Source organism: Somniosus microcephalus, chromosome 7, assembly GCF_052327205.1.
Source record: "Somniosus microcephalus isolate GS21.2 chromosome 7, FLI_Smic_1.0, whole genome shotgun sequence".
NCBI classification, from domain to species: Eukaryota; Metazoa; Chordata; class Chondrichthyes; order Squaliformes; family Somniosidae; genus Somniosus; species Somniosus microcephalus.
The window spans coordinates 179,795,978-179,820,435 of NC_140993.1; the positions used below are offsets into that span (position 1 = coordinate 179,795,978).

The window sequence follows — 24,458 nt, forward strand, 5'->3', positions numbered from 1 at the left end:
CCCGCTTGCAGCCTGGTCTTTTACACCGGCTGCGTTTGCATTCACCGCGGCTCCCGTGCCTTACGCTGCCCCAGTCTCGGCGCCTCTGGCCCCGACTTCTGTCCGGCTCTTTTCCCCGGCCATGGTCGAGTTCTCCGCCCTTATATCCTCCGTTTTTCCCTCCCCTACTTCACAGCCAACGTGGCCGACTTGCTGCTCGTTGCTGATCGGCTTACCCACCACCGTGATAGAAGGGATGATCACTGCCTGTTGCTGATGGAAGGCTTCGTGTCAGGATTCTTCCTTGCTCTTCAGACCCGAGTCTTTTCTCAGCAGGATGATGAGGGCGGATGCCTCTTCTCGACGCCCGTTAAACTGCCTTGGATATATCTCTGCCGCAGGGTAAGATCGTCATCGTCGCCACTGTTAAGTCTGTGTGTTCTAGTTATTGTTAATAAGAATCACTGCACACAGACCACAAGAGTAAATTCAACAGGTCTTTACTAGTCGGAGGTCAGGCTGAACTGCCCAATAAATCATTACACAGCACTTATATACCAGTGTGGTCACCACCGGTATTACAGTATACAGCAGCCAAGATAAAGCAGTGCATCTCTTAAAATAGTTCTCTTAAAGGTGGAACGGTTACATACACCACAGAGAGGAAACAGCTGGAGCTAGGATTCAGAGAGAGGAAACAGCTGGAGCAAGGATTCAGAGAGAGAGGAAACAGCTGGAGCTAGGATTCAGAGAGAGAGGAAACAGCTGGAGCTAGGATTCAAAGAGAGGGGGAACAGCTGGAGCTAGGATTCAGAGAAAGGGGAAACATCGGGAGCAAGGATTCAGAGAGAGGAAACAGCTGGAGCTAGGATTCAGAGAGAGGAAACAGCTGGAGCAAGGATTCAGAGAGGAAACAGCTGGAGCTAGGATTCAAAGAGAGGGAACAGCTGGAGCTAGGATTCAGAGAGAGGGGAAACATCGGGAGCTAGGATTCAGAGAGAAGGGAAACATCGGGAGCTAGGATTCAGAGAGAGGAAACAGCTGGAGCAAGGATTCAGAGAGGGGAAACAGCTGTAGCAAGGATTCAGAGAGAGGAAACAGCTAGAGCTAGGATTCAGAGAGAGGAAACAGCTGGAGCAAGGATTCAGAGAGAGAGGAAACAGCTGGAGCTAGGATTCAGACAGGACTGAGAGAGAGAGGAAGCAGGCATTAGCTGGAACTAAGAAGGCAGAGTAAGAGGGAGCAATCGAAGCAAGGACTCTTACTTATTTAGGACAAATGGAGCAGAAGAGAAGAGGGAGGAAGAGAGGGAGGTGTGAATTAGCAAGAGTTAGCATAAAGAAAAAAACTTTCATTGTGTTTAGTAGAGCCAATGTTTAACAATACCTCTTAACTTTCCTTATTTTTGTGGGACTGTAAGAAAATGGGTAATAAAGCTTACATGTTCTTACATTCCTGCAGCCAATTGTTTTCTATCCTCAAGCTCTTGTAATTGCAAGAATTTACATTTCCCTCTCTGAAAATAATGGAGCATCATTCTAAGTCTTCTCCTGCTTGATCTATTTCTGACTCCAAGTTCACTTTTGCACTCAATGAGCAAAGTCTCCAACCCAACCATTCAATCAGCTATATGTTAAGTAGCACTCATTCTTTCCTATTCTTGCAAGGGCTGCTACTGGTACATTAAGTTATTCTAGCCTCTTTGCCATGATAGAATGATCCATATCCCACTTTCCAGTCACATTCTATGATATGCACTGTAACACAGAACAGGGAGGAAGGAACATTGGGTTTCTGACATATACTTGCCTAGAAGCAATTCTGTTGGGCAGCAGGGAGGGGGACACTAAAATGTGGTGGAAGAGGTATGAATGGTCTGAAGACATCAAAAGTGTGTGCACCTGTGAAAGAAAGCATGTAAGAGACAGAGAGAGAGAGAGATACATACCTGATATGTGTTATATGAATTTAAACTTATATATATACAAACACATATACACAGCAGTTCCAGCATATATTACTGACACTAGAAAGCAAGGTCATGGTAAATTATTCTTCCAATTGGGAGGGAGGTGGAGGAGAGCGGGAAAAAAGGAACACAAATGCCTGTTGATCTCATACCTCTTTGAACCTCCAGACTTGTGACAATATTCCAATGGCACATACATAAAAATAATTTGTTTGACATTTTTAAGTTTGTGCTCACATTACCTGGTCTGAAGGTTGAGCGAGATAGGTTTAGAGAACGGAATTCTGATGAGTAAACTCATCTAGAAACAGATAAAGCACAAGTTGGCAATTATACAACAAGTGTTGCCCAAAATTCCCAAGTGTTTTAAGTTTTATTAAGTCTTCAATCTGAAACAAGTATTTTTAGTTCTCCTTTTTTTGTAATCATTTTAAACAGCTGCAAAAAACCTCGTGTGTGGTGTGGGTAGGTTTGGCAACTCTGGATGTCCATCTTGCATATTTAAAAACATAATCAAAATTGGGTCTGGAATTTTAACATTAATTTAAATGTTTTCACTTTGGCTACATGCCTTATCTGCTCACCACAGGACTTTATTCAGGAAAGGATATGCAAGTTTGACATCAAAATCTAAGTTGAATGTATACAACTTATTAGTTGTTAGAATTAAAATAATTACCACCTCTCTTGAAGGCTGCTTTCAGAATCCTTTAGTTTTGTCCTCAGGTGCCTAATGGTAACCTCCTTTTGCTGCAGTGGGGTCAAGTACTGCTCCGGGTTTGGGGGCTTAATGCCATGATTATCACTGCAAGAAGTGTATTTACCAGATCGCCTGGAAAATGCAGATAATGACAGTAAAAGGAAAGAAGAGAATGAGTTATTGAAGCTCAGGTGAACAAAACAATTGACGGATTCAAAGAGGAAATCTCACTGTCAGTGAACCAAATAAAAATAATAACTGGTTACAAAGAGTCCTGATCAATATATCACTTTTTTCATGTTCATTTCTATAAATTGAGTTGAATATTTGAAGTGATTCCCAACTATATCAGGGCAGACTGTATAGGTAGCATTTGAACCCCAACATAAGGCAGCTGAATTAACAGTAGCCAGTACTTCAGGGTAGTTCTCCAATCCTGTTATTTGGACTATATATGTTAATTCAGCTTGCTCATATGGTTCAGCTCAGTATCCAGTCTGAGCTGAACATCCTGAGTAATCTTATAAAAGGTACTGCAGGCAAGACTTCCCATTCAGTGTTTTATTCACCCAGAAGTTGAATCTATTTACATTACTTTACTATTTATTTTCAATAATTCTCTGAAATTGGCAGTGAAAAGAGAGAAAGAGGAAAAAGAGAATAAAATGGTCACGTAGAAGTCTATGTGCACAGCAGTTTTAAGAAAATACTTCTACTCACAAACTACAGGTTTCTGTTATAACTAACTAAACAATAAAACATGGCAAATTTAAGCAATGTTCAAAGATTGATCTAAAGTGGCAGTTCATGAATGTCTATACATGAGAACCCTCATCTGGATCCCATTCTTGCAGTTCTTTAGTCTTTGGCTTGCTTGAGGTTAATTCTATCTTTTTGTGCCAATCCATACCTGTATAACATTTAATCTATCATTTCTGCTCTATAATCACTGCAAGAAGAGCATTTTATTTTTACTTACGCACTGAAAGACTGCCATGATGAACAATAATCATTTTATATTGATGAAGTTCAAACTAACTATTCATTGAAGCTTATTTTTGTGAGGACAGTGGTCCTTCTTCATTGAAGATCTTTTCCCCTTTACATGTAATCATTCAATACTATGCTCTATCTGGAATAGAGAGAATGGGCAGGTAATATGCTCTTAGGTCTTCATCAATACCACTCTGGAACCAACTGTGTTGTGAGCAACACAGGAATATTTTGCCCATTCTTTTTGCTCCACTCTCCAGAAACTTCAGCTCATCCAAAACTCTGCTGCCCGTATTCTAACCCATACCAACTCTCACTCACCCATCACCTGTGCTCACTGCCTACATTGGCTCCTGGTCCACCAATGGCTAAATTTAAAAATTCTCATGTTCAAATCCCTCCATGGCCTTGCCCCATCCTATTTTTTTCGCCTACAGCCCTACAATCCTCCAAGCTGACAAAATACTGCTGCTTTCCTATATCTTTTATATTTATATAGTGTTACAGTAAGGAATGATTTGTATATTGACCCTCATCTTTCAATTCTGGCTATTTGGGGGAGGTGTGTGAATAAAATCACTTTTACCAGCCAATCCCATTTAGAGCCCACCTTTGACTACACATGACAAAAACCACAGAGTTAGGAAACGCAATGTGTAAAACTATAGGCTTAAACTTAAGAGTTACGTAAAATTTCCTAAGAAAGTTAATAAAGATGATCCTGGTAGCCTTAAAACCAGTGTACTAGATTCTTGATTAACCAGTTTTCATTGTTGTTCACTCTTGGCAATTTGGCCAGTTATGATTGGGTTACTTGTAAAAGGGAGGAGGCAACTGGTTAGGAGAAGTAACTTCCTTTACTATTAAAGCATATCGTCTGTTGGATTGCTTTAAGGGTTTCAGTGGTGGATGGCATTTGTGGAGATACTGGATGTCTGAAAATAGGGTGGTTTCAAACGGAAATAAAACTGTATTCATTGAGCTCACCTGGATTTAAGATATTTTATCAAAATCATAAATTTGTCATTTGTTTGCAGTCCAGTGAAGAGTTCCTAGTTCCTGAGGGACATTTTACCAAAAGGGCCTTTGTATGTTTCTGTATAGCTCACAGCTATCAACATCAAAAGAAAAATTCATGATCATCAAACCTGACACAGATTGTTAATCCAGTAAACAATTTTAAACCAAAACGAGCCATCGTCACATTTAATGCATCTGATTTGGCAAGTCTAGTAGCTTTAATTATTTTTCTCCCATTTACTTTTCCTGTGTACTGTCAAAATCTAAAGATAGCCAAAAAAGAATGTAAATATTGTAATGTGTTATTTTGCTAATACTGTCTTAGTGTTTCATAAGTAAATAAAGTTGTTAATACAATCAAAATACATATTTAAAATACAGTCAAGCACAAAATCTTTTAAAAGGTTAAGTTGACAGGGTGCCCAAAGAACAGATGCGATAGACTGGAAATCACATCATGCTTCTCCGACTTATTTGGAGGCAGTGGGGACCATATTGAGTAGAAACCTATTAAATAATAGTTTTTTTTTAAATGGCTCTGGGCTCCCTTTCCAACTGTGCCAAGGCTGTGTATGTTTCCAATCTTGCACTTTTTCTGCTCTCCCTCCCACTGTTCTCCAGCATCTTCTGCACAATACCCATTAATATCACCTCTTAATACTGATGCTCACTGTACATATTCATTCATACTTTTGTTTCAAAACAAATAAAATTGCTATTACATAATAAAAAGTTTCCTTCATGAATGAGTGGAGTGGGATTTAGATCCCATCCTTTCTGTTACAGACGTACTCATGAAAGATCATTTCTATCAAATTAACTCTAGAAAACAATTCCCTAGTATTCACTAGGATGTTATTGGACAGTTTTTTTTAATTTCGAAAACACCATAATACTGATCAATTTGAAACCATTTAAAACTAAAGAACAATGGAAGTTTACAGCACAGGATCAGGTTGTTCGGGCCATCGTGTCTGTGCCAGCTCTGAATTAATCCACAGCCCTGTCATATCCCTTTCTCTTCCTCTGCTTCAATTCTTTATCCACTTTCCCTTAAAAGATGCCTCAACCACTCCCTAAGGCAAAACATTCATGCAACACAACACTCTGCATAAAGAAAGTTATTCTGACCTCTCTTTACTCTCTTAGTAACAATTTTAAACAGATGGCACCTTGTCAATGCGGCTGATTTTCAGCGGGGTGAAAAATGAATGATTGCAGATCGGCTGCCAATCATACGTCTTGCCCAATTTTCCTTTCCACTGAATTGGAAAGGACTCCATTCATTCTTATTAATAATAGAAATAGAAAGAAAACACAATGTCCAACAGAAACACACAGTTGAGTCCCAGAGTTATTAGTCTGTCAAACTTGCTTGGCTCAGGTAGCAATTTTGTACCGTTTTAGTTCAATGATTCAGTAACTGCCATGTACCCAACAGCTTTTGATTTCATTCCTCCCGCCGATCTGAGTGCAGCACTACCAGTGGTTATGTAGAAGTCTGCTGTTCTTCTTGCTAAAGAATAGCATGTTGTGTTGAACACAATATTTAAAAATAGGAAATAGGAAAAAAGCACCGGAGATTGAGTCACTTGTCTGCCAGAGTGCAGCTGCAGCAGTTACATTAAAAGCAGCCTTTTTGGGATTCTTTTTAAAAGAAAAGTTAGATAAACGTATCGATTATCCACCAATACATTATGCTACTCCAAATAAGATTTATAAAAAATAACATGCTAAATATCCTGCAACAGAAGCCCTTAAACAGCCAGGAAAAGTTTTAATTCTTGATTATCGCAAAAAAGAAGTTACTGAGGTGACTTCAGAATTTCAACTCTTTAATCGTTAGAACTGCAGACCTTCTACTGGAATATTAGTACAGAACTAATATAAACTATACATTCCTATCTTAAAAGTAATTAAAATCATGCACATGGACAATGCCGCATTCTGAAGTATTCCAAGCATCCTTTTGTACACATTTCATTATTTCATACCTTTGTGCTGTACCCCATACTGCAGTTATCACCCTAAAAGTGAAACACATCATGCATTGTATTCTTCATCATATGATATGATATGACTAAACAGCAATAATGTACTTGTAGGAGTTCAGCTGCACAAAATGAGTAACAGAAGTAGGGCTTCATCTCCTGATATCAGCAATCCAATCAGTTCCACACTCCAGTACAAACCCACACAAGCTCTTCAGAGGTATAAGAAATGTTAAAAGTATTGGTATTTTTGCTTGCGTGCCATGGAGTAATCTGTTCTGCCTTCTTGGATGAAAGAAGAGACCAATGGCAGGATACAGACCAAGAGTAAATTAGAAATAAAATACATGTAAAGTATCTGTTCTATAGCTGTTGAAATGAAAATCAAATCTAGGGCAATCCTAAAACCAACAGATAGTTGTCATGGAATCCTTCACAGCAAACCATTTGATGTAAGCACTTTGTTCTATATATAGAACACAACATGCAACTGGGGGATAGGAATATTCAGGCATCAGAGAAGAGGCTAGCAGTTCCTAGATCAACACAAAATCATGAGTTGAGTCACCAGGGATTTGATGACATTTCAGCAAGTGTGTATGGAAAGAAGAACAGCTCCTTTTGCTTACAGAGTTAATTAAAATCAGCTCTAACCAAAGTAGTATTTAGTTTGGCAACTACCAAGGCCTGCCCAAAAAGAGTCATGATGAATTACTGAAGCAATTCCTTCCAGAGATTAACTTGGCTGCTTTCATAGCACCGTCCATTATTTTTCCACACACAAAAAAGCCCCTGAAACCATAAGTTTTGAAAAATTTGCAGTTTGTGATATACTTTTGAGCTGAGGGTGTTTAATCTGAATTATACAAAATCAACATTCCACACCTGAGATCTGCACTGATGATTCACAAATCTTTTAGTAATAACTGCTTTTTAATGCATCAGTTATAATTCTTGGTGATTCTAAACTGTAAATGTATTCATAATTTTTCTACTTGTTTCAGTTCCTTAAATTTTCCCTCTCTCCTTACACCCTTCCATCATACACCATTCCTGATTCTAGCAGTTATAATCTTGGAATTTACTATTAGACCCATAACAGTTATGGGAGCTGAGAGTTTACACATGTTTGAAAACCTTTTTTGTGACATTTTATGGGTATAAATGTGAGGGATATTAATGCTGGGAGTGGAACAATTAACATTTTGAGCACCCAGTCTAATGCTCCCACATCATCTACAGCATGGCACAGTTAGATGCTCAATGATGTATCTCAGCACCATCCCTGGAAAAGCATCCTCACCAATATGCGTCGTCTAATTCCCACACTAGCCATCTAATTGAGATTGTCAAATAATGCCAATTATGGGCAGTTTTGTGCTCTGGGACCTTGTCCATAAGGAACTGGATCGCGACTGCGTAAACTCATTTCACATGAGGCTCTTTCAGCAAACAAAGAGAAGCAAATGTCATCTCATTAGTCTGGGCTAATTTAGATTCCAGAGGTGAAAGATCAGTATCTAGTCCACTATACAACCCAATCCTTCCTTACAAACACTATTTACTACTGTTTGAGAATTTTTTCTCTAGATATGATTTGAGGTCAAACATGAAGTCTATTTGAGGTGTTATATAAAACTATTTCTTCCTCAATCGCAGGTTTTCCATTTGTGTCCCTTAAACCAGTAAGGAATTTCAGCTTGACCATTTAATGATAAGCATGCTGACATCAAATGTCAGAGGTATTACAATTTAAAAAACATGTACTTATGTTAGAATACAAAAAAATTCAAGCCCATTTCAAGGCTATGAGGAAAGAGCAGGGGAGTGGGACTATTTGGAGAGCTCTTTCAAAGAGCGGCACAGGCACTATGGGCCGAATGGCCTCCTTCTGTATGATGCTATGATTTCCTATTAATTTTTATATAATAGTCACTATTTAGGAAGTGATCTAATGATAATATTTTGGCTATCACATCACCACCATTCTAATTCACAACTTGCATTGCTATTACGACTATTCTCTATTTGCATCTCTTGTTCATTCTGTTGACGTGACCATCATTTTAATTTTAAATCACATTTATAAAAACAGCAAAATAAAATTTCTGAATATTAGCAATCTAAAGACAGACAGCTTAGGCTGTAGGGTCTTCTTCAATCTTCAAATGATCTTTATCCTCCACAAATCAAAGCAGCAAAGCCTAGTTTGATTAGTTCTGGGGGAAACCCTATGCCTAGCATGCACATATATGTTATCATGACATTGCAGATAGGCAGTGCAGTACATGGTCTCATATAAACCCTAAGATCTACACCAATACTGACCTGAAAAACACAAGCAAAAGGAATGCTTTTCCAGGTTCCAAAATAATACAGTAGGGCATTGCCACCTCGGGCTTGGCCCCCTCCATGATCGGTCCTCCCCTGGACCTACCTGCTTGCTGACCAGCCCAGTATAGTTCAGAATGATACTCCTAAAAACACTAGGATGCATTTTCATGGGAGTTTCCCCGCTCATTCACCGTAACTTCAGTGGAAGAGCCATGGAAGCTCTCTGTCTTGGGGTGAACAGTATTTACACCATTTTTCTGGGGTTTCGTGGCTCCTCCTTCGAAGTTGTGGTGGACAATTGGGAGAACACCCATGGAAATTCACACCCTTGGTTTGGTGTGGCTTGTAACTAGGGCTTCTCTGAGCTGCCTCTGCTGCTCAACTCTATGGAGCGTCTGCTGGACAGCTGTGCGTGCCTATTTCAGAGAAAGGGTTTATTGGCAAGCCAATTGTCGAGATACAGGTAAACATGGAGGTCATATATCATGAAAAATTCTGGAACTATGGGCCAAACACTTGGTAAAAATCCTAAGCAATGAGGAAAGGCCAAAGGGCAGCATCTCGTTCTGATAGTTTTGCCTGCAGAAGTTGAATCTGAGAAACTTTCAATGACACTATTGATTTAGAAGTAAGCATCTTTTGGCTTTATAGCTACTAGACAGTCCTCTGGGCACACTACCTAAACAATGTGCTTTAGTTTCTGATTTTATTCAGACGTGTGTACAAATAGCGACAGCTCTGTTTTGTTGGCATTTATGGTGTTCACGGTTGGTCTCACACTAGGATTCCCAGGAGAAAGTGAAAAACCCCCAGACTGGATGAATAGAAATAGAAGAAACCTGTATGGCTACAAATGTCATCTGACCTAGCTTACACCTGAGGAGAAATGGGAAGCTTTGTCCAGTCCTTCAATGAGAAGTCCAAAGCAAGGAGTACAGAACACAACTGTAACTGTAGATAAATGAACAGTCATAAACCTAGGGGTTTATTACAACACGAGAACAGGAGAAAGCTTGCAATACCACCAATCTGCAACATCACATTTAATGTACGTGCTCAGCATGCGGTATTCCTAAGCCAATCAAGTTAGACGTCACTCCTACTGTATATGGAGGATGCTTAAAATGAAGGGAAAAAAATTATGATCTCCAAGATGTTCATATATCAAGCGTTTTACTATGCCATTACTTAAGTAGTAATCTTTCACTCAGATACAAACTCCTTGTAATTCATTTACAACCTAAAATTTAGACAATTAGCTCATTTAATTTTAGATTTTACAATGTAAAGAATTTGAAGACCATCTCCTCGAGTATTTCCCTCTCAAATGTTCGGTGCCTTAGCATTTGAAGTCATTATTGGTCAGCTACAATGACAGAAAGAGCTGCGACTACATATGTCACATAGAATCATAGAATGATACAGCACAGGAGGCCATTCGGCCCATCATGCCAGTGCCGGCTCTTTGGAAGAGCTACCAATTAATCCCACTCCCCTGCTCTTATTTAACCAATTTCCTTTTGCAAGTTATTACTGAATCTGCTTCCATCACCCTTTCAGGCAGTGCATTTCAGATCATAACAACTCACTCCTCATCTTGCCTCTGGTTCTTTTGCCAATTACCTTAAATGTGTTCTCTGGTTACTGACCCATCAGCCACTGGAAACAGTTTCTCCTTATTTGCTCTATCAAAACCATTCATGATTTTGAACACCTCTATTAAATCTCCCTTTAACCTTCTCTGCTCTAAGGAGAACAAACCCAGCTTCTCCAATCTCTCTGAAACTGAGGTCCCGCATCCCTGGTACCATTTTAGTAAATCTCATCTGCACCCTCTCCAGGGCCTTCACATCCTTCCTAAAGTGTGGTGCCCAGATTTGGACGCAATACTCCAGCTGGGGCCTAACCAGTGATTTATAAAGGTTTAGCATAACATCCTTGCTTTTGTACTCTATGGGCTGGATTTTGCCAGCCCCGAGGAGGCAGGTATGGAGATGTGACTGCCGATAAAGTTGCAGAATGTGGGGCGGCTGGCAAACCCGCCCACATCCTGCCTCCGTGCCCTTTTACCCGGGGAAGCCGTCCTGCCCCGGGTCCCATCTCCTCAAGGCGGGAAAGGGATTAAATCCTTTTAACTGCCTGTAGAAAAAAAGGATTAGTCCCATTTTACCTTTTCAAGTGAAGGCTTCCATACCTTGGAGAACCCCGCCAGGGTGGAGGAGTCGAGTAGGAAGTCTGCGGGGGTCGGAGGGGTCTGAAAGTGCAATGTAGAGGTGAGTGATGGGTGCAAGTGTGGAGTGGTAAGTATGTGAGGTGAATGTTCACTTACCTTTGTTTCTGCCTACAGCCTTCAGCCACGGTGGTTCCGGAGTCCCGACATCTTCATTGTAGATTTCACAGACTGGCTGTTGGATCCTCCGAACCAACAGTCATCTGATTTCTACAAGGTTGAAATGTTTGATGAGTCCTGAACACAAGGACTCATCAAACTACACAGAATGTCAGTGTTTGACAGCTTCACAGAGCTGTCAAATGCTGACATTTCTTCTTTCAAGAAGTCTTGACAGATGGCATGTCAGACGTTGACATGCTCTGTCAGTGACTTCCCCTTAATTGGCCTGCTGAGCCCGCAAGGCGGGCTTAACAAGGTCAATCAGGGGAAAATCCCACTGGTTGGCCAGAGGCTGATGGAGGCGGGACTGAGAGCTGGCAAGCAGCAGTCCCGCCTCCAGCACGTCTCCATTCACAAAATCCAGCACATTGCCAGCATATAAAGTCAAGGATCCTGTATGCTTTTTTACCATCCTTTTCAACTTGCCCTGCCACCTTCAGTGATTTGCGTACATACACCTCCAGGTCTCCCTGTTCCTTAACCCCATTTAAAATAGTACTATTTAGTTTATATTTCCTCTCCTCATTCTTCCTATCAAAATGTATCACTTCACACTTCTCTGCATTAAATTGTATCTGCCATGTGTCTGCCAATTTCACTAGTCTGTCTATGTCCTCCTAAAGTCTGTTACTATCCTCCTCACTATTTACAATGGGGGAAAAATTTGGTATCGAACATTTTGGGGCGCTAACATCACTTGGGCGCTAACTTTAGTGCCTGGCACTAATTAGCGTCGGCGACCACAAAATTGACTTTTAGCGCCCCAAGAGGGAAGTGGAGTGTTAAACCAAGCGCTTCACTTCCTTCTTAGGGCGCTAACATCGGAGAGCAGGGTGGAGACTTCAGCAGCACTGCACACTGGGCCGTGCAGCGCTGCCGCGTTCAAAGGCTCCTTCCCTCCCTTAAAGGGAAGGGCCATCGCTGCAGGCTCTGCAATTTAAAAAGTACCTACCTGGACCACCAAGGCAGCCGCGATCCTGCGCGATCAGCCTGGCACTCAAGCAGAGCGTCAGGCTGATCGATCGCGGGCAGGAACCCACGAAAAAAACTAGAACAGGAAAGGTAAGTTTTTTTTCCCACTTACCTCGGCCACTTCGCCTTTAATCATCGCCCCTGAAGCGGCTGGCCGCCCGATGCATGCCCCCTGCAGCTGTCAGTGTTTTCGACCAGCACTGCTGCAGGGGTTGGAAGTCAATTTTGGGTCCGGGGTGCTACTGGGGCGATGCGCACTGCGATGATGCCACGATCTCCGGGCAAAGGAGATCAAGGCGCAACACCGTAGCGCCACTGCAAAACACCCGCCAAATATGGCAGTAGTCGATGCCAGCGCCGCACCCGGTCGCAAAGCCATTTGCGCCCCATCAGCACCTCCTGGGGACGCTAATGATAGGTGCAAAGGCACCCAATTTCACCCGCCATATTTCTGAGTTTCATGTCATCTGCAAACTTTGAACTTATGCCCTGTGTAACCAAGTCCAGGCCATTAATATATATGAAAAAAAGCAGTGGTCCTAACACTGAACCCTGGGGGACACCACTGTACACCTCCCTCTAGTCTGAAAAACAACCGTTCACCACTACTCTCTGTTTGCTGTCTCTTAGTCAATTTCATATCCATGCTGCCACTGCCCTTTTAATCTCTAGGGCTTCAATTTTGATAACAATTATATTATGTAGTACTTTATCAAATGCCTTCTGAAAGTCCATATTCTTAATAACAACCGCACTACCTTCATCAACTTTCTTCGTTACTTCATCAAGTTACTCAAACACGATTTGCCTTTAACAAATCAGTTTATTAACTCATACTTTTCGAAGTGACAATTAATTTTGTCTCGGATTATTATCTCTAAAAGTTTCCCCACCAGCGACATTAGGCTGATTGGCCTGTAGTTGCCAGGTTTATCCCTCTCTCCATTTTTGAACAGTGCTGTATCATTTGCAATTCTCTAGCCCTGTGGAATCGCTCCCATATCTAAGGAGGAGTGGAAGATTGTGGCCAGAGCCTCCACTATCTCCACCCTTCCATCAGCAACTTAGGATGCATCACTTTTCTATTTTGAGTACTGCCAACCTTTTAAGTACCTCCTCGTTATCTATTTTTATCCTATCCAGTTTCTCTACTACCTCCTCCCTTACTGTGACATTGGCAACATCCTCTTCTTTAGTGAAGACAGTTGCAGAGTACTCATTTAGTTTATCAGCCGTGCACTCTGCATCTACAAGAAGACCTCCTTTTTGTCCCTAATCGACCCCACCCTTCCTTTGACTACCTTTTTTTGCTATTTATATGTTTCTAGAAGACTTTTGGCTTCCCCTTTATGTTACCTGCTAATCTATTCTCATATACACTCTCTTATCCCCTCTTAGTTGTCCTTTGTATTTTCTGTATTCAGCTTGGTTCTTCACGTATTATGAGCCTGACATTTATCATAAGCCTCCTTTTTCTGTTTCATTTTAATCTCTATGGCCTAGAAATTCAGTATAACCTGTAAGTTTCGCAAAATTTCGGCAGCCCCCGAAGATTATTTGATTAAAGAAAACCTGGTTGTAATGTACTTTAAAAACCCAGGACATAAAAAAAAAATGGCTGTAGCCGGCCTCGTGGCAGAAGAGAAAAACAGCCTGTCTGAATATCTCCCATCAATGGCTGACAAAGGATTGAAAAAATACCAGCCTGTGTGAATATGTTGAAGTACTTGAAGCTGTCAATCAACTGCGGTTTAGGGAGTTTTCAACATGGAACAAAGGATTGTTTGTTTACAAGCCCTCAGCAGTGTTGACTCAAGGGCTTAAGCACTTGAAGCTGTCAATCAATTGCAGTTGGGCGGTGACCGCAGGACAAAGGATCGTTTACACGAACACTTGAGTACTGTTTACCGAACACTTAAGGTTTGTTTGCCCAGCACTTGAGAAATCAGTGGGACGTTTCAAACTGGTCAGCTCCATTCACAGACCAGTTAAATTAATGGGAAACGAATTCAAACCCATTACAGTCAATGGGGACAAATTGGTCCCTTTTTGTGTAACTCAGATACGTCCAGATTTGGGTGCGAAGATAAGGGCTCCCAATGGGGTATAAAGATAGCCCCTCAGGAAGCCATTCTCTCTCTCTACTGCCTCACCTCCGGTGCCCTGCCTTCAAGAGGACCATCACAGCCCGCCCAAAGAAGTGGAATACCAGCAGTTACTTTTGAATTACTGGGGTATCTCTACTTCGGGTGGTGAAAAATCCAAGGCAGACCGCAGGGGCACGAAGCAGGCGTTTACTGGTGAGCATAAACTTTCTGGCCCATTACAAGGCAACCTAGATAGGTATAAGGGGTGGGAATTAAGGGGAATTTTGTTAAATTGTAATTTTAGTCAATTTTCCCTCGATGTGTCCATTTCTCCTCCCTGTTAAGTAAAAGTGTGCTGTATTCATAATTATTCTCACTGTATAGCAATTTTATTCTTTATTTCAATAAACATTGGTTTTCTTTGCACCCAACCACTGGTCTCGTCTTGTCTACATCGCTACTGAAATAAGTCCGGTGGTCAGAACCAAAGGGGAAGCGATTCGAACCGCACGGGGCTGGAACAGCTCAGACACACGGCTGACTGACCAGGCAAAAATACCCCAAACTACCAAAAAAAAACCCCTACAAAATGGCGACCACGGCAGGACCATCGGCGACAGTATGTGATGTAGCAGATGGTGGTCTGGGTCTGGAGAGAGCAGCAGTTATTGGTTTCCTTTTTATCACACCACTGATCTGTTTGTGGTAGGTACCCGCAAGCTTAGGGAAGTTAAAGCAGAGAGTTGGGATAAGGAAATGGAGATTGAAGAATACCAGGCCAAGATAGAGCGCCTGGTGGACCAGTTTAGTGAGGACAAAAGCCACACGAGGCATGAGTTAGAGTACCTGAAGTGCCTAGTTACAGAGGCCAAGAGTAATGAGATGAGGGTGCGGGAGGAGAACGCCCGCCTCATACAAGAAGTAAGAGAGCAGGAGGAAAAGGTTAGGGAGGTAAAGGCAGCATATAAGCTGGCCTGCGACCAAGGGTTTGAGGAAGCAGATCATGGCCCCTGTAGGGAAGAGATAGAAAGCTTGAATATGGCTTTAAAGAGGGCAAAGGGGATGATATGTCTTATCAGCCCGAAGATAGGCCAGTCGGACTTTACCGGCAACCCAAATAGAACCGTCCCACAGGCAGCACCCAGAACAAAGTTGGTTAGGGAATCAGAGGTCCCACGACCACCACCCACAGCTCCAAGCTTTCAGGAGCTTTGGCAGCAAGGGGGGGTGGAGGATGAGGTGGTAGAGGAAGCACAGCAGGCCCCGCTAGATAGGCCAGAACCAGGACCAGTGTACCCCCTCCGACAACGGAGGTACGGTCCGCCCGTTGATAATGATGACCCAGGGGCCATCCAGAATTAGTTTGTGGTGCCGTATGGCACCCAACAACTCAGGGCCATGGTGAGCCACATCCCCAAGCTCACTAAAAAGGGAGCTCCCTCTCTGCACTTCAGGGAGATAGAGCAAGCAGCTTGTGTTAATGACTGCGATGACGCAGAGCAAGCTAAAATGCTGCTGTTTTCCCTGGGAGGTGATCTCCTCCAGACCCTATCTGGCGAATGCAAAAGGGGGCAGAAAGAATACAAGGATTTGAGGAACGGGATATTGGAGGCCATGGGACGCAATGATGGTAGTCCGTTCGCCCGGGTAGAAAGAACGGTACAGCTTCTAGGGGAGTCCCCGCAGGAGTTCGCAGACAGGCTGTGGACAGTCTACTGGAGCGCATGCCTGGGAATGCCAGCACGGGCATTACTGAACCCAGCCCAATTGACTCACTGGCTCCGTTGTCTTATGACAAACAGCCTACCCCAGATCCAAGTCCAGGCCATGGCTTGGTTTGACCCCCGAAACCCCCAGACCACTGAAGAAGTGGTGATCCGCCGGCTCACAGTAGCATTTAGAAACATGAGGGGTACCGAGATGCACCAACCCAAGGGAAAAGTCCATGAGGTTAAACCTGGGGGCCAGAATAAGAAAGAGTGGCACCAGGAGGGGAACCGTCCCTCCCAGGCTAAGTTAAATTGTTATGGGTGCAGGAAAGACGGTCACTGGAGAAAAGACTGTAAGCATCCCTGGAAAGATAACAAGGGAAGGAATCCCACAGCCCCAGTCCAAAAGGTAGAGACAGGAATTCCCCCCGCCTCGGTCGAGTCACTATTGGAGGCAATGCGGTCTCTTCTGACTGGCCAGGGGAGAGTAGCAGCCACCACCGGTGAGTTGACCCCGTCTGCCCCATCCCACTCCCAGCAATGACTAGAGCCAGCGCAGCCTGTCGACCTGTGTCCCCGCGAAAATGCTGAGGGGAGCAGGCCCTATGTTAAGATGGGGGTGAAGACGGTGCAGGGGAGATATTCGGTGGACACTGGAGCTTCCAGCACGGTGGTCCATTCGGAAGACCTGACCAATTCACCCCGGTCTAACAAGGTCCCATTTAGCTTAATGGGACCCACAGGGAACGAGCAGGCTGGGGAAAGGTCAAAACCTTTGGCCATAGGTTTGGGATCCGTCCATACCACGTGGGAGGGTAACCAAAAGACCGACGAGGTGGCCAAGCAGGGGGACAGGGAAGGAGAGTTCTGGGACCCCTGTAGAGCAGTCCCGGTAGCAGCAATCCGGGACAAGGGAGGCACACAGGGGATAGCTTTGGCCCCGGACCAAAAGCAGGTCCAAGCCCAAGATTCCGCCTTTAAGGCCGCCCTGGTAAGGAGAAAGAATTTAGAACAGGGTTACTGGCAGGCTGCTAGTTATATTAAACAATGTAAATTGTTTAAGCCGGAGGCAGGGAAATGGGCAGCTGGGATTGTACCTGAGGTTAGAAATCCTCAGCCTGCAGCGGGTACGCTCACACAGACTGCACACGCAGGCGCAGTCGCGTGCGTGAAAGGAGAAGTTCCCCAGCACTTGGCCCGAGCGATTCCCCCTCTCTTACTAGAGCCAGCGCAGCCTGTCGACCTGTGTCCCTCAGAAAGACACGCACAGGAAGAGACCTCCTGTAAAATGGAGGAATACCTGCGGTGCCAGGTTGCGGAGGCTAAGTTAGTTGAGCAGGCTTTAAGGGAAGAGAACGCTAGGTTAACAGCGAGGGCTGGCAGTTTAGAGGGTCAGCTAAGGGTTTTTAAAATGGCTCGTGACCAGTGTAAGTTGTTTAAGCAGGGGGACAGGGAAGGAGAGTTCTGGGACCCCTGTAGAGCAGGCCCGGTAGCAGCAATCCGGGACAAGGGAGGCACACAGGGGATAGTTTTGGCCCTGGACCAAAAGCAGGTCCAAGCCCAAGATCCCACCTTTAAGGCCGCCCTGGTAAGGAGAAAGAAATTAGAACAGGATTACTGGCAGGCTACTAGTTATATTAAACAAAGTAAGTTGTTTAAACCCAAAAAGAGCAGCCAGTCTGGACAAGGTCTGAGGTTAGAAATCCTCAGCCCGCAGCGGGTACAAGCTCACAGGCTGCACAGGCAGGCGCTGTGGCTTGTGTTAGGGGAGGAGCCATTCCGCCCACTGTTCAGGACACTCCCCCTCTCTTATGGGACTCCGGGGAGGAGCCTGAACCAGGTTTTAAACCTGAAGGGGAAGACTCTCAGCCACCAGCAACCGGTGGCGAGGGATTGCCCTTCCCCAGCCCAGGTTTGGGAAGGGAGGGACCCGAGGGAGAAGGTCCCCAGCCAGCAAGGACTGTGACCCGAGCTAAGGGTCCGCTCGCCAGGGTAGCCCCACCAGCGACACTCCCTAGGAGGTCGCTTCGGTTACCCCAGCCCAGGAAAATATGGTCACCAGCTTTCCAGTGGAAAAGGGCGGCCTCCCGAGTCAGGGAGAAGCCAAAAGACAGAGGTCCCCAACCAGCAGCCATAAGCTGCGAGGGACCTGAAGTCGGGATCAGTCCAGCTTCGCTGCAGGCAGTATCCTGCAACAGTCCAACAGAGATAAGGCTTGTATATAGCTTTGTTTAAGTTTAATAACGTGTACAAGTAAGTTAGAGTGTGTTAATTTTAATTTTATATTGCAATCGGTAGTTTTAAGTATTAAAGTATAAGTTTTAAGTATGGAACCGTTCCAGAGTGTTGTCTATGTGAGCCGAGGTCGCGGGGCCCGATTACATTCCCCCGAGCCAGGGGACCTGGCTAGGTGTTTTTTTAGGTCTTTTTCAGAGCTTCGAAAGGTGCGGAGGACCATCGTGTCTTTGGATGCTCGGGGAAGGGAGCACCCCTAGCCCAGGTTTGGGAAGGGAGGGGTCTGCGGGAGGCAGATGCCCACGAGGGGAGCTGGCCAGGATGACTGGGATCCAATTCAACCCAGTATTCTAGGGAGACCGGCTTCACGTATGGGGAGGCCTCCCTCCAGTGCCCGAGGATACGAATCGTCACCCCAAAGAAAAGATGTTTTGGAAATTCTGCAAATTTGACTTTTCGGAGGTCAATAAAACTGAATTGGAACTAATCATGAGTGATGGCAGATTCATTTTTTTTGATCAAAAGGATAACGGCATTGGAAAATATTTTAATAACTGTTTACTTTAGCATAGAAAATAATTACGCTATCCGTGAGAAGTAATTTAAATGTTTTATTCAGTTTCACACACTAGAACACATTGATTGACGTGTAGTATGTGTAACAATACTTGGTACATTATTGTTCACAGCAATTAAACTGTTATTGGAAATCCAGATTAAGATTAAGTGTTTACAAAAAGCTTGTTAATTGTATATTTTGTATTATGTACTGATCCCAACTCCAAAGGAAATAATGTGTGAATTTGGTTCCTAACTGTGAGATTGTACTATTTGTCTGGAGTCAATTGAACAAATTGCATATGCCTGTGAATTGTTGTGTTTGCAGATTGTGGAAGTTTGAAATACATTTATGGCTGAAGAATGGTGCCATTTATTAAAGTGTCAGGCAATTGCATTATATAAAAAAACAGAAACGTCCTGCTCCTCAGCTGTGGCTGCAGATCTGTGCGAAGCAGGTGGCAGATCTCAGTGACCACCTCCCTTCTGAATCGCAGCCTCCGAACACACTGCTCCTCAGACATGTTCAGATATGAGAACTGCTGGCGGTATACCCTGGGTAGGTAAGGCCTCCTGTGCCGACGCCTGTTGGCCCTTCTCCGTCTGGCCATGACTGGCACTCTCTCACGGTGTCTCTGATCCCTTTGAATGCAATGCAGAAAGCCAACGTTTCCACCCATTGCAGCCCCCATTGTATGTGGCGACTCAAGGCTATGGCACTGAAAGTGAAATCCAAGTGCAAAGCTCTGGCCCGAAGACAGAAGTACCTGTGCGAGCGCTGAGTCAAAGCAGAAAGCTCTCTGCCTTTGTCTCTCACACAGAAGGATTGGCATAAAATGGCTGCCACTTATAATGCAGGAGGAGTCCCCTTTAAATAGCGCCCCCCGCGCCCTGCAGCGACTGGGAACCATTCCCCTCTACCAGTCGCTGGGGGCGCCAGGCCCAAAGAAAGGCGGCGCCACTGAAGTTCCGGTTCGGAGCGCACCAAGGGCGTTGCACCATGAAATAACGTCACGATCTGCGCGCGCAGCTGAGCGGGCGCTGCGGTTTAGCGCCGCCGCTAAATCTTGAGTGAAGTTCGCGGGAGGCGCAGATCGTGCCGCGCCCAGGCGCTAGCCGCTTAGCGCCCCACTTCTCCTCCTCCTAAGGCGCTAGCGGCTGGCGCTAACAACTGAATTTCTAGGCCTATATCTTTAGTCATCCAGAGAGCTCTAGCTTTAAATGTCCTTCCTTTCCCCCTCGTCTGAATGTGTCTAGTCTGTACTCAAACTATCTCCTCTTTGAAGGCCTCCCTTCATTGCTCATTTATTGTTTTAAATGCCAATCCTTGATTCCACATCACCTGGGCCAGATCCCCTTTCACCTCACTGAAATCAGCCCTCCTCCAGTTGAGTATTTTCACATTTGATTGTTCCTTGTCCTTTTCTATAACTACTCTAAACCTAATGATTCCCAAATGCTCCCCCACTGAAACATGACCCACTCATCCCACTTCATTCCCCATAACCAGATCCAGCACTGCTTCCTTCCTCGTTGGGCTGGAAACTTACTAATCAATAAATCTCTTGTACACATTTCAGGAATTCCTCCACCTCTTTGCCCTTAACACTGTTATTTTCCCAGTCTATGTTAAGATAATTGAAGTCCCCCATTATCACTGCATTTTTCTGTAATTTGTCTGAAAATTTGCTCCTCTATCCCCTTCCCACTATTTGGTGGCCTATAGTATACACCCAACAGTATAGTAACTTCTCTATTGTTCCTTATTTCTAACAAAATAGATTCTTTGAAATCTCAAGTACATCATCCCTATCCAGTGCTGTAACAGTATCTTTGACCAATACTGCCACCCCATATCCTTTTTTTCCTTCCATATCTTTCCTGAATACCTGGTAGCCAGGAATGATGGGCTGGATTTTGCAGGCTAACAGTGCTCACCGTTACTTACATGGAAATCGAACAGCAACTTCTGGCGACCGCACATGCACAGTTAAACGCAGAAATTGGGAAGCTGCTGTCCGAGATGCCCTGCTCATCCAAAAGCTGCGCTATAATAGTATCTCACCGTCTGACTCACCATTCAAATACATGGAACAGCTGTACTTACCTGATATCTATGAACTAAACGCGTCAGAAAAAGTTAGGGCATGTCCATTCCAGTATAAGTACCCTTTTAACGGCGTGGTAAGTCTTAATTACTCCCAAACAACCTCTCTGTCACTGAAAATTAATGTTACAAAGTGTGGAATCTTATTCCATCAGATTTTAATTATTGTTGGAGATCTTAAAGTAGAAAAAATTGTAAATAAGGCATTTTTAATAACTTTTTCTTTCTGTCTCTTTTCCTTCTCTCTCTTAATCCAATCTTTCTTTCCCTTTATTTCGCTTTTGTATCTGATTGTGTGGTGGAGGCAGATTCAATTGTGGCTTTCAAAAGGGAGTTGGATAAGTACCTGAAAGAATAAAATTTGCAGGGCTACGGGGAAAGGGCGGGGGAGTGGGACTAGCTGAAGTGCTCTGGCAGAGAGCCGGCACGGGCTTGACGGGCTGAATGGCCTCCTTCTGTGCTGTAACCATTCTATGATTCTATGATTTGACATTGAATTCAATATTCTAACTGACACCTCCTGGTTCAGACTCTGCGTTGCTCATTAATGATTCTTCAACCTGATTGGTTAAAGAGACAGTTATTTGCCCTGTTCACACAGGTCCCAGATGCTCTGCAGAGGGCGCTGCACTTTTTGGCTCTCTAATTTACAGTAAGTTGCAGTGCAAAACCCCATAGAAAGTCTATGGGCAAGTGCAAATGTAATGAACGGCTAGCAACGGTTGTTCCCCGCTGAGAGCAAAGTTCCCATAGACAAAAGCAAAATACTACAGATGCTGGAAATCTGAAATAAAAACAGAAAATGCTGGAAATACTCAGCAGGTCAGGCAGCATCTGTGGAGAGAGAAACAGAGTTAATGTTTCAGGTCGATGACCTTTCATGAGATCATCAAAAGACAAGTCAATTCCTACCAGCTTTCTTTGCTATACCTGATAGTCGGACTGCTGTCACTGCCTTTGTACGAACCAGAGTTACTGCTGCTGCTGCGAGATGAAGCTCCATAGATATCACGAATGTTGGCTGTATTTCTGTACACTGCTGACACTGGATCTTTCTCCCGAGTAACAGTTGGGCTCACCGACTGCTTGTGGCCACTAGAAGTACTACTTCTTCCATGAATGCCGCGGCTGACAATTTGAGAAGAAACATTTTTAAAGAACTTATTATAGCCCGGATCAAATGCAAGCCATGTAGCCACAAAATATACACGCTCAATCAGTAATCTTTCCAATGCTGGAAATATGTGCAATTTATAGAAAATTTATATTGCTTTACTGAACAAGAACACACATAAATACATGTATATTTATTAAAAGACAATCTGCGAGAGCTACCGAGGGCAGATTTTACAACAAAACAAAACAAAAAGCACAACACAATACAGAACGGAAGGATTAGGAGCAGGAGTAGGCCATATGGTTCTTCGCACCTGCTGTCATTTAATAAGATCATGGTTGATCTTCAACCTCAACTCCACATTCCTGCCCGATAGTCCTATCTCTTGATTCCCCTAGAGTTCAAAAATCTATCGATCTCAGCCTTGAACATACTCAATGACTGAGAATCCACAGCCCTTTGGGGTAGAGAATTCCAAAGATTCACAAGCCTCTGAGTGAAGAAATTCCTCCTCATCTCAGTCTTAAAAGGCCAACCCCTTATACTGAGACTATGCCCCCTAGTTCTAGACGCTATAGCCAGGGGAAATAATCTCTAAGCATCTATACTGTCAATCACCCTCAGAATAAAGTAGCCCGTATTTTCTGATCGGATGCTTCCTGCGTGCAGAGGCCTCTGATCTGGAAAAAATCTGCGCCCTTACCTGAGGTCCGGACATTTCCGCTCCTGGGCCTCTGCTCTATGAAATGCGCAGGGCCCAGGTATCCCAGGGTGCAGGCAGTTCGCAAGCGTCCCTGGGATCGCGTGGGCCATGGGGAACCAATGACAGAAGGGAATCTCCCTTCATACTTTTGACAAGTCTCTCAGCTTAGACCTGTCAAAAGTATGAATGGAGATCACTCATAAAACACAAAACATTAAATAATTTTTTTTTTTAAATCACATTTTTAAAATTAGTTAAAATTACATTAAATTAAATATTTTAAACAAAAATTTAAATTTTTTGAAAAAAAAATTAAAGTTTTTTACAGGGCTAAAAATAAACTTACCTTTTTTAAAAAGTATTTTTTAAATTATAAATGAGTGAAATTTTTTTTTTTTTTTTAAAGTTTTTAAACTCTTATGCTGGTAAAAGCAGGCTTTACGCTTGCTTTTACAAGGCGTAAGATTTTTAAGGGATTTCAGCGGGCGGAGGTTTTGCAGAAAGTGAAACTCTCCACCCACAGAGGCCCTTCTCCAGGGCAGGCGTTCGATCTGTCAAAAGGATTCTTGACAGATCGGAAATGCCGGTTTTCAGCACATGCGCTTCGCATGCCTGAAACCGGCATTTGCAATGTCCCTACGGGTGTGTACACACCACGTACACACCAGTAGGGATCGGAAAATACGGGCCTATATATTTCAATGAGATCACCTCTCATTCTTCTAAACTCCAGGAAGTATAGGCCCAATCTACTCAATCTCTCATCATGGGACAACTCTCTCATCCCAGGAATCAATCTAGTGAACCTTTGTTGCACCGCCTCTAAGGCAAGTATATCCTTCCTTTGATAAGGAGACCATAACTGTGCACAGTACTCCAGGTGTCGTCTCACCGAAGCCCTGCACAACTGTAGTAAGACTTCCTTACTCTTGTACCCCAACCCCCTTGCAATATAATGCAACACAACAGATTTTCCCATGGAATCATAATTAGTGCAATAACATCTTTGTATAGTCCAAAAAGCAAATAGTTCATGAAATTTAAAACAAGGTGGCCATACTCTGTTGACAAAAGACAGGGTGCAATATGTCTCCATGCAGTTACTGGATTGCTGAATTGATGTATTTTACAGGATAACAAGGAGATAGGTTTGTAAAACAGCAGTACCCAGTGATACATGTTAGGATTGCTTTAAATGGGAAGTTCTACCTTTAAAGATAAATTAGAATAATCAGAATTTAAAAGGCATGCTCTGTTAAAAAAACTCTCTTGGATATTTTCAAAACAGATCCACGTTCATAAAATATCGGTTATCCTGAGAAGCCATTTAACGTAGAAACAGAGATAAACACAGAAAGCTGAAAATGCATAGCAGATCCATCAACATCTATAAAGGGAAAAGGAGAGTGTATTATTTCAGGTGCACACCCTTTGGGCTGAATTTTAAGCTGAAAGAGCACATGGGTTTGGGTGCGGGTGGGAGGTTAAAACTGGGAAAAATGTCATCACATCGGGAAGCTGGCTCCAACTTGCCGACTTCTGCATGTACCTCGAACATGTTAGGCTGTGTGTGCGCAACCCCCTTGGGAGAG

At 43.5% G+C, this 24,458-nt stretch overlaps 1 protein-coding gene across 5 annotated transcripts in view; it reads right to left on the bottom strand.

The window, feature by feature from the left end:
* The window catches only part of sybu (syntabulin (syntaxin-interacting)), a 109,450-nt gene that overhangs the window by 17,522 nt on the left and 67,470 nt on the right, over window positions 1-24,458 (bottom strand). For 3 of the 5 annotated variants that reach the window (XM_085993284.1, XM_085993286.1, XM_085993288.1), the window contains 2 exons: window positions 21,977-22,174; window positions 2,628-2,780 (listed from right to left, as the gene is read on the bottom strand). In XM_085993284.1, the coding sequence (XP_085849410.1) occupies window positions 2,628-2,780; window positions 21,977-22,174 (351 nt within the window). The remainder of the gene's footprint in view (window positions 1-2,627; window positions 2,781-21,976; window positions 22,175-24,458) is intronic. The other 2 variants (XM_085993285.1, XM_085993287.1) reach the window with 2 other exon arrangements.